This window comes from Sesamum indicum, linkage group LG8, assembly GCF_000512975.1.
Source record: "Sesamum indicum cultivar Zhongzhi No. 13 linkage group LG8, S_indicum_v1.0, whole genome shotgun sequence".
NCBI lineage: Eukaryota > Viridiplantae > Streptophyta > Magnoliopsida > Lamiales > Pedaliaceae > Sesamum > Sesamum indicum.
This window is the reverse complement of record NC_026152.1, coordinates 16,473,566-16,487,111: the sequence shown is the minus strand read 5'-3', so window position 1 is coordinate 16,487,111 and position 13,546 is coordinate 16,473,566. Positions and strand designations below refer to the sequence as shown.

Below are 13,546 nucleotides of genomic sequence, written 5' to 3'. Positions count from 1 at the left end.
GTATTGCGCTTTAAATCCCATGATTTATAGGCTATTAAGTAAAGATGGTCCTCCCACTCATTGATGTTAAAATCTTGATAAAAACAAATATGTGTATCTGCCTCACGTGCACAGCCAGTTCAGCAATTTGGAGGGCAAATAAACAGGGGGCTGACACATGTTTGCAAAATAGATAAGCACGATAATCATACTCGTCAAATGCAACAAGAAACTATGATTTTTTGATTAAAAATGCTACATATTTTACCATAAAATTCCATATTAACCATTTTAGCTTACGTGTTGTTTACCACCCTAATTATATAAACATTCAAAATCATTTACAAAGTTCAAGAAATTTACTGTATTTAAGGTTGGCTAAGTGGTTCAAATGCAAGTTCCTCGGCACCATCCTCAGAATCAATGTTCTTCCTCCTTCAATTACCATCAATCTTTGATTTGTTTTCAATAGTTTTTTTCAACAAAAAAATATTGGCTGAATTAAAGGGTGGATTTGATAAATATGAAATTACGGTTTCCAAATGGATTTAGGCTTATGACTTTTGGCATCCCAACGACATTTTTCTCACCCAAAGGCGTATGCGTTGCTCATTGTGCGACTTTTGACATACACAACAGTTGGTCACTGGGAGGACCATTTCTTCCCTATTTTTCAAATATTTGGGGCTTTAATTATTAAATCCGTAAACTGTGAGTCCTGAAATGAAAACACTCCATACTTAAAGGAACGGATAGTGCAATTTTAATGACATGGAACTGATTGACTTAGTTCAAGAAAAGAACACATACTTGACTATTTTCTGTGTTTGTTCGGTAAACATGTCATGATCAAAGAAAATTAATTAAAAATATAAAAAAGGTTTTGGCTAGCTGGGGAGTGGAAGGGATACCTCTCCTCTCCATGTCTTTCCCCATGCTTCCATTTTACTGTCGTGTAAAATGTTACTAAGGCATTTTCTCATCACCTACCACTGATAACTCCAGGCTTCCTTATTTCTCTCTCATTCTATTGTTTGTTTATTTTTATTACATGTGTTGATGATCATATTCATATTCTTTGCCTGAAAGCATCGCAAGCATCATCAGTCCATTACCAGCACTGTTAATTATCAGCACCATTTAGCATTCTATGTACCTTTACTGCCTTTGCAATTACAGCCCTTTTGTTGTTGTTATCTGGGTAAGTGTCTTCAAGGATTGGTGGGGTTCAAAAGCACTCACATCTTGTGGTGTGGTGAGTTCCCAGAAAGGAAATTCATTCAGATTTGCCATTTCTGAGGCGTTCTTTGAGTAAAGGTTGGGTGTTCTTGAAATGTTGGCGTGTTGAGCTCTGATGTTTGAGCTTTCTTGGGAAGAGATCTGCTGTTAAAGACTTCTCTTTTGCAGTTCATGGAAATAGTATGGTAAAGCGGTTTTCAAGATCTGGGCTTTGAAGGGAATCTTCGTGTATCCTGTTTTTGGAGAGGTAAGATTTACGAAGCGTTTTGGGATACTTTTTCTCTTTTTGTTTAGCATTTATTTAAATTTGTTGATCTACTTTTGTTATCTTGGCTATAATAATTTGGCCACCATATTGCTTATTTCTACTTTGTTTCCACTTTTTTCTCACCTGCACAGGTGATGCCTTTACAAGAAATAATGAGCTAATGAGTTATTGTTGGTTGTGATGGATTGGATGGTCGCATTTGGGAAAGTTTGGACACACTGTTCCAAAATGATTCTCTAAGTATTAATATTAGTGAAATATCGTTCACAATAATTGATGTTTGTAAAGCTTGATACTGAAGAAGTTGATTTTATGAAATTGCCGTTGGTCTAGAGCTCCAATTTGCAGCTATGCAAAATGTTGAGTATTACATAACTGAAAGTGATGTATCTTAGGTTGCAAATGGCTCTGTAAATGACAGTAACCAAAATTTATTGTAATTTAGGCTGCCAACCACCTTATGAGAGATAGAAATGTAATTTCGGAGCTCCAACTATGGCCAGAAGACCCCCTGGTGATTATAAGAACCCCCATTCGATCTCTTTTATGTGGTGACCCTTCTTCGGTATTCATTTGAGATGTTTGGTACTTCTCTTTTTTTCTGGAGAACAACTGATTTTTAAAGTTGCCTTCACAATCTGAAACACTGTTTAGCCTCAACAGTCAGCAAGCTACTCCCCTCATCTTTGTGATGGGCATTAGTAAGTTTTGTCTTAGAAATTATATATTTGTCTAACAAAGGCCTCAAACTGTGAAATGGTAGACAAAAAGATAGAAGAATTCATTGCAATACCATAGTAAAGTATGAATTTCATGCTGAACATTGCGCATTGGAAAACAGAAGTGTACAACTTGGTGTTCCTTGTGCTAATTCTGCAGGTTCTTTTGAGATCTCAAGGATGGCTTCTGATCTTAATGCGGAACTCTCTAAGAATGTTGGCTTTTTCGGTCTCAAAGTCTGGGAAGTTATTGGAATCATTGTTGGTATACTGATAGTGTTTATCCTCTTTGTGTTGGCATTTTATCTTACTACACAAAAGAAACTAAGAAAAGCCCAAGAAAAGCTTCCGCTTGGCCAAATACCGACTGTTTCAAAAGAAATTAAAGAAGTACGAGTAGAGCAGGTATCAACTAATGAATTTGTTCCGCATGATGGGATTCTTCTCACCATTCATGACAAATCAAGTGATAAAGAATCAGACAAGGTCATGGTCCATCTGGGAATGCCAAAAGTAAACAATGCAGATAGCAGCAGCCAATCGGGTTCATTCCATCATATTGATAAAGATTATTACGGATCACAATCAGGAGAAGAAGGGAGTTCAGGAACATATGCAAATAAACCATCTTCTTCATATCCAATAACTGCTCCTTCTCCTTTGAGTGGTCTGCCTGAATTTTCGCACTTGGGTTGGGGTCATTGGTTTACTTTAAGAGACCTTCAAGTTGCCACAAACAGATTTTCGAAAGAGAATGTTATTGGGGAGGGTGGATATGGAGTTGTTTATCGAGGACATCTTATCAATGGTACTCCTGTGGCTGTTAAAAAGCTCCTCAACAACCTGTGAGTTCAAGATTATTCTTCTGTTAATGAAATCTTTAATAGGTGGCCTTTCTTGTCGGTTTCCTAAAGCTAATATATTTGTATTATTCTGCCCAGAGGTCAAGCAGAGAAGGAATTCAGAGTGGAGGTAGAAGCTATTGGCCATGTGAGGCACAAAAATTTGGTTAGACTTCTAGGATATTGTATTGAAGGAACTCACAGGTACTGCTTGTTAATGTGACCCTGTTACAGGTTTTGCAGCTGTATTTTGGCTTTCTAAGGCAATGAAGAGTTGCTTTGCATGAACTTGTTGGTTATGAGTTTATTTGTGCACGAGTACATTTTTACGGACCTGCATTAGTGAAATGCATCCAGATCTAAACTTCTGATTTTAACATGATAGATCCATTTTAGGCAAACATTTCGGATTGGCTTGAGTATACCTCTGTTGAGATCAGTATCTGCTTAACATTTTAAATTGGTCTCGTGTAACTCAAACTTAACATTTCAGGATGCTTGTATACGAGTATGTTAACAATGGTAACTTAGAACAGTGGCTTCATGGAGCTATGCGGCAACACGGATTTCTTACGTGGGAGGCCAGGATGAAGGTTCTTCTTGGAACAGCCAAAGCGTAAGTCGGTTAGGCTGTTTATTTTTTTATTTTGCTTTCCGTACAAGCAAATCTCTGGTTGTAATTTTTGTGTCTGGCATTATTTATATCATTCCTTATGGCATCCTTTTCGCAGTCTTGCCTATTTGCACGAAGCAATTGAACCAAAAGTGGTTCATCGAGACATAAAGTCGAGTAACATTTTGATTGATGAAAACTTCAATGCTAAGGTCTCTGATTTTGGTCTGGCCAAGCTGCTTGGTGCTGGGGAAAGTCACATAACAACTCGAGTCATGGGGACCTTTGGGTTAGTATTCATCTTTGTTTTCTATATTTGTTGCTTGGCAACTTTGCCTTCCACATTCTCTATTCTCTCATTTTCTTTTCACATAATTTTCAGATATGTGGCTCCAGAATATGCAAATTCTGGCCTTTTAAATGAAAAGAGTGATGTTTATAGCTTTGGGGTTTTACTATTAGAAGCAATCACAGGGAGAGATCCTGTGGACTATGGGCGTCCTGCTCCAGAGGTAAATATGCTATACTTTTGTTAGCGCGTTTTGTATTATTGAAATTAACATAATAGGCATAAAATTGGATCTGTTGAATACTTGTTGCTACCAATGGTCTTTGATGGGAAAATTAAGCAGACACGCCCATCACTTGAAGTTTATGCAGCCGTTCAGATTTTTCTTATCTACTGCATGAAGGAAAATCCACATCCCACATGCCTCAGGATTAATCTCTTTAATAAATATGCGTAAGGCTTCCTTCTGTAACTTTGATAAAGATTTCATGGTTATTTTTGAAAAAATGAACGGAACAAGCAAATCTTTCCTTCATATGAAGGATGTTTCATTGTGAGCTCCTACGTTTTTGTTAGGTGACAATCAACAAAAATTATTCCTCTTTTGATCTCTCTCATTTGTCTGCCTTGAAACTGCTGGTATGGTATTGATGATTCTTGGTTTCTGTTCTTTCAATTAAAACATTGAATACTTGCAGGTTAATCTGGTTGACTGGCTGAAAATGATGGTTGGAAGTAGGCGCTCAGAGGAAGTGGTAGATCCAAACATGGAATTGCAGCCATCAACTAAAGCCCTGAAAAGGGCTCTTTTGACTGCTTTGAGATGCGTTGATCCAGATTCCGATAAGAGACCAAGGATGAGCCAAGTTGTCCGGATGCTTGAATCAGAAGAATATCCCATACCAAGAGAGGTCAGTGTTCCATATTTCCTAGTTCCCTCAAACTATTTCAGCTACTTTTTCTTCCTCAGGCTATATTTACGAATAAAATCTTGTATCTTGTTACTTGATGATTGATGTCAACTTTAACGTTCTCCAGAAGATGTGTGTTCCACCCTTTTCTCAATCTCTAAAGAACACCCAAAGTGAAGGAAAACATAATTTCATCCGAAGGAACCGAATCTTCTGAAATGAAATTAGGAAGGGATGAAAAATATTGATAAGTGATAAGTATCGCACTTTGTGCATATGGAATGCCATCCACCAAAACCAACAAACACTGACTGACTACAAGAAATAACGGGATTAATTATTTATGTGTGGTTTATTCTGCATAGGCAATTTGGTGAATGCCAAAACATCAACTAAACAACTATGTTCCTTTTTCCCTTCTGGTATAACAAGACCCGTTTTTGAATATTTTGACACGATGTTGAAAACCATGTTTTTGCACTTTTATTTGATTATGGTCGCAAGTGTCTGTTTCAGTGTTTCCTGATCAATCAATACTTGAACCATCTACCCTCATAGTAATACGTTGGTCTGAGAACTAAATGAATTGAGAATGGAAGTGACATGTCTGGTTGTTATGTACTTGAATTGTCCAGGACCGGAGGCACAGAAGAGCCCGAGCAAGTAGCATAGAAATGGATTCCCAACGGGATAACTATGACACTGATAAAAGTGATAATCAAGATCTAAGGTCAGACAGCAAGAGGAATTATTGAACATAACATTCAATCTTTTGGAGAGATATTCATTGGTGGACAAAGAATAGATGTGGTATTTGATCAAGGAGGATTTGTCTAAAGAACGGTGCAGTTACGGGATATATAGGTCGTAACTGAGGCTTCTTTTTTATTTCTCCGATTATTTAGTTTCTTTTTAAATCCCCCACCCGCCCCCTTTCTTCATTATTGTAAGAAATTTTATAGGTAAATGGTTGTTTTGTGATGGAAATGGTGCCTCTTGCGAGAAACCGGAGACAAATAAGGGTACTGTATAGATACTGGCGCATTCTTTAGCTTCTTGATATTGTTTGATGATGTACAAATTTTTCATCAATGTATATCCAATAAAGCTGAATTTGAATTGAAAGATTTGAATCTTGACGTAAGAATTTGACAAAAGAGTTTCAAATTACTTAATATGGTGTAGTCAAAGAAAGTTCAGGGATCTAAAATTTTTTGTAATAAGAAATATTTCAAACAAATTTAATGAATTCAAACTAAGTGTAAGAGAAAAGAGAAGGCAAAAAAGATCATCATCTATTATAGGGTCTCACATTAAGGAATTTGCAATAGCGTTGTGAAGATGAATGTTTGTTGAACTAAAGTATGATGTCGGCCCCAAATGATGCAAGCACACAAACTCAGCAGCCATCCAGTATGAGTTGTGACAGCCTGGTCCATCAAGTTGGCTGTAGGCCATTATGCAGTGGTTCCCCAGATTTTACCTTTTCTTTTTCCCACCAACACATGTACACGCCAAAGTTCGAATACAAACCCTTTCATAATAAAGTTTTGTGTCCGAACTATTAAGTTATTCAGCCTGGGAATCAGATTTTATCTTGGGTGTCAAACATTCAGCCTACAAAATCCACAGATCAGGATAGATTTGATTTTGCTGGTCAGCTGCAATGGGATCACCATTTCAGTTTTCCCTTGTTTCTTACCTATACCTCTATTAACCTGTTTTTCTGGAATCCTTACTGTTTTTGTTAATGTAACTACAACTTTTCTGATCACTGAGATTATAGTTCACAAAATAGTTAATGCTGTGATATAGGGCTAAATACATGATGTTGATTGCACCAGTCAACCAGTCTCCAAAACTTGGAAGGATGATGGCATTTTCCTCTCTTCATTAACAACCACAATTCCAGTTCTATACAAGCATCTAAATTCATGTAAAATTACAGGCTAACTAGAGGTTAAAAAAAAAGACGGAAATCAAAAACTCCTTTGGCTCATTTGCAGGGTTCTATGTACAATCCCGTAGATGAACTGGTTAAGACCAGCTAAGAATAAAAGAATCAATTACTATTTCACAAGTTTGCCCAGCCCCACAGTAGCAGGGTGCATTGGCATCATTCAAGATGGCTGCAGCTTCTGTCTAATACGGTCAGATAGCTTGCCGTTTTCTTTCTCATATTCCTCCTTCAGTTCCTCCAATCGCTTTGAGACCTAGTATCGGCCAATTATGTCCATGAATGGAAGAGAAATAATCAAGGAGTAGAACAACTCAGCAAACAGGGCTATATTACACGAGCTTTATATGTTTTTCTTTTTTCTTGAGTATAGTGATAATTCAACCAATCAGATTCTTCTAGCAACTATTTACTGTTTCAATTACGCGATGGCTGACAACACAGTCCCAAGCATGCAAGCGTTATAAATAGATGATTTACATCAAGCATCCAAGAGGTCTATTGCAGAGATCCACTAATCACATGCCATGTACTCAGTGGGAGTGGACAGGAAGGCGAACCTTAATTGAGTAGGCCATTGGTAGTAACATATCAGGGTTCATGGCGTCATTGGGAAAGTTACGTAGTGCATGTATAAGTTTTTCAAAAGGTAACTTTACCTGTTGACATACAAAAATTGTTATTAAGCCACAAAAGAAAAGGAGGATAAGAAACAAGGAGAATTCAGATGTGAGAGAGGATAAAACATACCAGATCATCATGGCAGTATTTCAACAGAGCTAAACCAACTTTAAATACAATTTTAACACCCTGACAAAAGGTTACTGACAATTCAGAATGTGCAAAACTTTGAATGGGTAATTATAAAACAATTGTCCTCTAACCTCATAAAGTAAGACAGAGACTGACCTCAAAAAGAAAGACATCCCAAATCCTAAGAGCTAAATGGAATGGAAACGAGTATGAAAAAACCGTTATGAACCACTGGCTTGCATACATGCTAGGATTGATCATTTCTTGGGCAAAATGCTCTCCCAACTTTGGTAAGTATTCTTTGACCAAATGGTCTAACTGAAAAAGATATTGCTGTACAAGAGGCAGTCCAACCTGCAATGCACATGGCTTCAAATTGATTGCAAATACATATGATAAGAGACAATTACATGATAATATTATTAACAACCATTTCAACAACTAGAGGTGCAAGTAAGAAACTGAGCTGCAAGGGAAATGCCACGTCCAATGCATTAAGCTCCAAGAAAAACCACGTCATCCCAGTTCCATGAAAGAAGCTATTTTTAAGTCGAGAAATCAACAGTAAGCTTTAAACTCAAATGTTATATAAAGGCTACTAGCACCTTGGATTGCAACTTTTAAAACATTAAAGAATGCAAAATAACTCAAAACCAGTATGAGACTATGTCTTTGCCTACTATCCTGATCCACTCAAAACTAAGAGTGACCAGAACTTTTATGAAGGTATATAATTAAATTCAACTGCTAGTTATGGATGATCCTTAAATGAATACAAGCCAAGCTGAGCAATACATCCTTTCATAGAAGAAAGCTCATAAGACTGGTAGAATGAGATGGTTACTTCCTGTCAGAGATTGCAAACGCATTTGTCAAAAGGAGCTCTGACTCAAGCAGATGGGCCTCTGAGGAATGGGAAAGTTTTTAGTGGTTTGTAATAGGTTTTGACTTCATGTTATATTAAGGATTATATTTTTTCTGTCAGGTACAATGGGCACTTTTTGATGAGGGAAGGGTGGCAGTGTATAGTTTAAGGATTCTGATGGCTTCTGAAATAGTACCACATGATTAAACTAGTGAAGATCATATGTTGCCAAAAACATAGCAATACTATTCTTTAACAACTTAAGTTCAAGTTTTAGGAAAATCAAAGAACAATAATCATATGATTCTACCAAACCCAGCAACCAGTCCAAAACTTAATTCTTCACTAAAAGAAAGCAAGCTGGTTTAAACATTTTCCAAGAACAAGATTAATTAAGACAGAGAAAATTTCTCTCACAGTAACAAGTACCACAACCAATACAATATGATCCCCAAGGCCTTAGATTCTTCTGTTTATTGAAACTATAGATCTCAAGATTTTGACATGCCTGAAGCAGAAGTTCTCATGCAAACAACAGTACTACAAACATGAAATAGTCAACTTCTTGTAAAAGCTGCTTGGCAAAGTCACAGGGGCCTATATGGCAGTTCATCAGAATTAGTGACGAGATCAAGACTTTTTGACCCTAGAGCAATGATGATCTAAACTGATCATATCTGACATATTGGAATATCAAATTATACTATACCAAATATAATCCTTCCATAGGAGCATGAACGGCTCCTTTTAATAGCGCTACCAATAACCAAAATGCATCTTCTTCACTCATATAGAGAAGCAACAGACCTGCCACAAATCCCATGCCCTGCAACCAATATTATTTTAGGCAACCAATAGTATTACAATATTAACATATGGCTGAGAAATCTAGTAGCTGGTTAGATGATTGACTTTGATAATATTTAAACCTGCACATAGCCAACATCTCTGTCGTAGACGGAGTATGCTTTCAGAACATTATAAAGGGATCTTTGCCCTGGACCATGTCTCTGTTGGAAGAAAATATGTGAAGGAAATGTGCGAGAAATATCTCTGATAATATCTAGCTCCGAAGCAGATGTCTCGTAGATGACTAGTTGCTGCAGCAAACAGGCAAATATGATGCAATACATATAATAAAGACCTGCTTTATTTGGAGAACAATCAAATGTGAAGAAGATTGTAATACAGCCAAAATACCTTGAAATACCTCCTATTCACTCACTTTCAATGTATAAAGGAAGGGAAAGGCGAAATATTGCAATTCCAGTAATTCAAGGTGAATTTATTACAATTCTAGTAATTCCAGACATCATAAATCGCAAGTTGTCTAAAATTCCTGCATATTTAAAGAAACTGCAAATTAAGTGGTTAAAAACAGGCAATATGCATGAAAGTACCGCATCTCAAGATTGGATGCACAAATTGTCTAGTGGATGGCACTTGGTGGCTTCAGGTCAAGTTCAGTAATTCTGATTGTCGTCTTATGTTATCTTATTTATACCTGCAATCAACTGGATTTCTCTTTTATCACTAAGCAGATCCTACTTGCAAAGTGGTGTCACGGGTAAACTAAATTACTGTTTCCATACTAAGTACCAATAAAGTAAATGAGAACAGGAGAATAAAAGATGAGAATATCCGAAGGTACATTTCTCATGCAAATTTTGTTTACCATGAACTGAAGATAAAAGCACCTTCTGAAGAATAGCAAATGCAAATCATAGGCAAGATTGAACCATTATATGAGCATAGCTTAGATAATAATCTAGTTTTCCAAGGATGTTGTATTAGGCTATTAGCTTAAGTTGTAAAACTTGAGAGACACTGAATCAACTAAAAAAGCCATCGTAATACAACTCTATGTTTAGGTGAAAGATCAAACCACTCAATAACGTTATTGCACATCCCAAAAAGAAATTGCAATACATAACATTAACCTTTTCTTTTATCTTTTCTGCAATGGACATTTTGAATCAAATAGGGTTGGGGGCATGTAAAGGGCCAAAAAGAAGATGTCTTTACCTCGTAGACTCCTGGATTCATAAGCAGAAGGTCCCGACTGCCAGATATTAATTGCCAGACAAGTCCTCGTAGACAATCCGGAATTCCTTTCCTTATTCTCCTCTTGACAACATGAGGCTTCCTCCGAACATAATGCTTCCAATCACTTCCCCCAACCCCTATCATCTTTCTCCATTTTCTAATTCTTCTTTCTTCCCTGAAAATTGGATATTTATGTAATAGCATTATGATGTGTGGAATTCATCTGAATTAGTGAAGTGTATTATCTGGAAAAGATGACCTCAACCATTTCTTCTGAATCAAAATGAGGACACAGGTTTAAGCAAAGCAAATGTTGGGGAAAGCTCTCTGAAGTACAACAGACTCCCGCCAAGACATAAAACTGGAGAAGTAAGCCTTGATTAAGTCAGTAAGAAAGTTTAAATAATTCATTTTATTTCAGTTGTTTCCATCAAACAGATATGTCGTGAAGTTTCAGTTGTACTGTTATTTGCAGAACTTTCTTGGTTTCCTCCTGGGCCGGTTCCAGTTATGCTTTCCCCAATTCTGAATACACTACAATTTCTTTGGCATGTAAATCTATTTAGTTATCAGTTCAGGACTCAAGTATAATGACAGTCAGGAACCACAAAATACAAAGTCAAACCACAGAATATCAGCTATTATAAATTTTAACGGTTAATTGTCTCTTCAAACACACAGCCAACTGGTCATGCCTACAGTGTCTTCTTTGTTTAACATAAACCACTAAATTTTTGCTAGGACTTTTATCTCAGTGGAATCCTTAACCTAAATCACCCATTCAATCAAATTCCTTGGCTAGCGCTTCTAACAATTCTTTTTCTTTGGCCTCAAAACTTGAAAGCGAGCTCTCAAATTCTTTGTTGTTCTACCGCCAGAATTTAGAATTTCGTTAAACATCAAAGCAGTCTGGTAAGTTGTGCCTTCAAACAAGAGGGTGACAATCCATATAGCAATTTACACAAGCAGCTTGAGTCCGCTGCTAAAATGGAAGTTACACGGAGTCTTTGAGAAATTGATTAATTATACGTTCCTTTTAGAAATTGGTTTTCCAAATAGTTCCTTCTTTGTGTTCAACATCAATAGAGAATCAGTCAACATCCTACTTTTGGCATTACCAGTTCAAATGCTAAAAAGTTATGGCTACCACACACCTTAAAAAATAAGTTAAATAATTATGCATCCAAATACGGTCTCCAGCTTCTAACTTTCTGATCAAGCTGCCCGTAAATTGATCAAGATTTAGGAGACACCTATAATCCTAGAAAGTCGGCAGAAAAATAATGCTCATGCCTCCTGTAGAAAAAGCACAAATAACTTGGTCTTAAGAGTAAAGTGGTGAACTCAGTCGACCTGATATCAGAAGGTGCAGCAAATACCAAACATTCATTAATAATATCTGAGCAAACAAGTTATGCAGCATGAATAAAATGATGCAGGACACAATCGCATCAATCACCAGAAAAAGCTACAGCTAAATTCATAGTGTAGATACAACAAAATGCACTTCAGCAGAAAAGCATACCTCTCGTGTTCCAAGGCTGATCTACTCTTTGTTGGCCCATCAGTAGCACTAGTTTCCTGCTTTACAAATCCAAATCTATCAACTTTAGGCAGTGCAACAGGTACTCCCTCTTGTTCCTCCACTCTTTTCTTTTCCATCCTACTGTCTTATAAAAATCACAAAGCCCCTCAACTCTAGAATAAGTTTACTACTATTTTTCTTCAGCATTTCCATGCAAACTCCATTTCAACGTCAAATACAACATCGAGTCCGGAAATGCTGAACCAAACAGAAAACAGCTAAAATCAGTAAAACACGCAGCTTAGACAATATAACTCATGCTTAGTCCACACGCAACTAAATCTGATAAAATAAACCGAAGGCATTTGTGAAACAACTGCTGCACTTCAGATGCTTCAAATAAACAAAAAAATGAAAACAAAAAGGAACCACGGCGGAGGATGGATTCATGACAAAATTGGGTCACATTCTCACATTGAAATTAAGGAAAAGAGGAAAGCCGCATAGAATATGATAAGATTGTTCAACTAGGTGAAACAGATCCATAACAATTTGTTACATTGAAAAGCTCAAATTTCGCACATAATCAAACAAAAAAGAAAAATACAAACTAAGCATAAGAGAGATTACAAACCTGAAGGATCAATTCCACATTCCTGTTAACTCAGATTTTCCGAATTTCATTTCCTCGTGAAACAGTTAAGAAAAATCCCTTTTCCTTTTTCTTCTTCCCCTCTGTTATTTCTCTGGAAAGTTCATCAGAGTTTACGCGTAATATTGTCGAGGTTTTGAAATAGTAGCATGTAGTCTTGGTCAAGGCCCCGTGTTTTTAGAAGCCCCTCAGTGACGTAACAATAACATTTCCAACGCTTTGTTTGGGAGCTATTTCCCCCCATTTTTAATAATTAGTATTCTATGTACAATATAATAAAATTTATAATAAATTACAACCGACCTTCCAACAATTTATCATAATTATAAATATATTTTTATTACTTAAAAAATCATCAAAATCCTTAAAAATAATAATCATATCACGAATACATCGTGACAGTTTATTATAGGGTATTTGATAGATAAACATTAATTTCAAGAAATATTTATAATTATGATAAATTTCAAGAAAAATTGCATCTTGTTATAAATTTCGTAATAAATTAATATTGTTCATTATTTATCAGAATTTTCCAAAGTGGTGGACCTAATTTTATTACATGCTTCGTGCAACTGGCATATATATATGATAAAATCTATATTTACCCCCTTGTGATACCTAAAATATATAAATAAGTCCCTGGGATAGAAAAATACCATAGAACCCCTTATAAAATTTAAAAATGTACACTTTACTTCCTAGCCTTTAGAATTATATTTCACGCGCCCAAAATGCTACTGAGTATGTATATTTTGCAGTGGATGGGGTATCAAAATGCTTGCCGTTAGACGGGCTTTCCAACGGTGGTAAGCTTACTCCGAAAGGTGGTCGGATGTCGGAGATATGGGAGGAGAAAAAAATCAGATTTAGGATATATAGATACAA

At 36.4% G+C, this 13,546-nt stretch overlaps 2 protein-coding genes across 4 annotated transcripts; one reads left to right on the top strand and one right to left on the bottom strand.

Moving 5' to 3' along the window:
• On the top strand, positions 818 to 5,952 carry LOC105168996 (probable receptor-like protein kinase At5g18500). Of its 2 annotated transcripts, XM_011089239.2 has the most exons (9): positions 818 to 1,296; positions 1,387 to 1,465; positions 2,366 to 3,050; positions 3,147 to 3,251; positions 3,541 to 3,663; positions 3,779 to 3,949; positions 4,043 to 4,172; positions 4,648 to 4,860; positions 5,496 to 5,952. In XM_011089239.2, exons 3-9 carry the CDS (start codon positions 2,386 to 2,388, stop codon positions 5,613 to 5,615), a joined length of 1,527 nt encoding a protein of 508 aa, XP_011087541.1. In that variant the 5' UTR covers positions 818 to 1,296; positions 1,387 to 1,465; positions 2,366 to 2,385; the 3' UTR covers positions 5,616 to 5,952. The 2 variants fall into 2 exon arrangements, with proteins under 2 accessions (XP_011087541.1, XP_011087539.1); XM_011089237.2 differs by having other exon boundaries at positions 818 to 1,465.
• On the bottom strand, positions 6,732 to 12,800 carry LOC105168995 (EVI5-like protein). 2 transcript variants are annotated; one of them, XM_011089236.2, is made up of 9 exons: positions 12,641 to 12,800; positions 12,007 to 12,264; positions 10,461 to 10,656; positions 9,365 to 9,535; positions 9,145 to 9,261; positions 7,727 to 7,924; positions 7,568 to 7,627; positions 7,378 to 7,476; positions 6,732 to 7,073 (listed from the first exon to the last, which is right to left on the bottom strand). In XM_011089236.2, the coding sequence occupies exons 2-9, from the start codon at positions 12,141 to 12,143 to the stop codon at positions 6,981 to 6,983; spliced, it is 1,071 nt and encodes a 356-aa protein (XP_011087538.1). In that variant the 5' UTR covers positions 12,144 to 12,264; positions 12,641 to 12,800; the 3' UTR covers positions 6,732 to 6,980. The 2 variants fall into 2 exon arrangements, with proteins under 2 accessions (XP_011087538.1, XP_020551956.1); XM_020696297.1 differs by lacking the exon at positions 12,641 to 12,800 and adding an exon at positions 10,741 to 10,842 and having other exon boundaries at positions 12,007 to 12,143.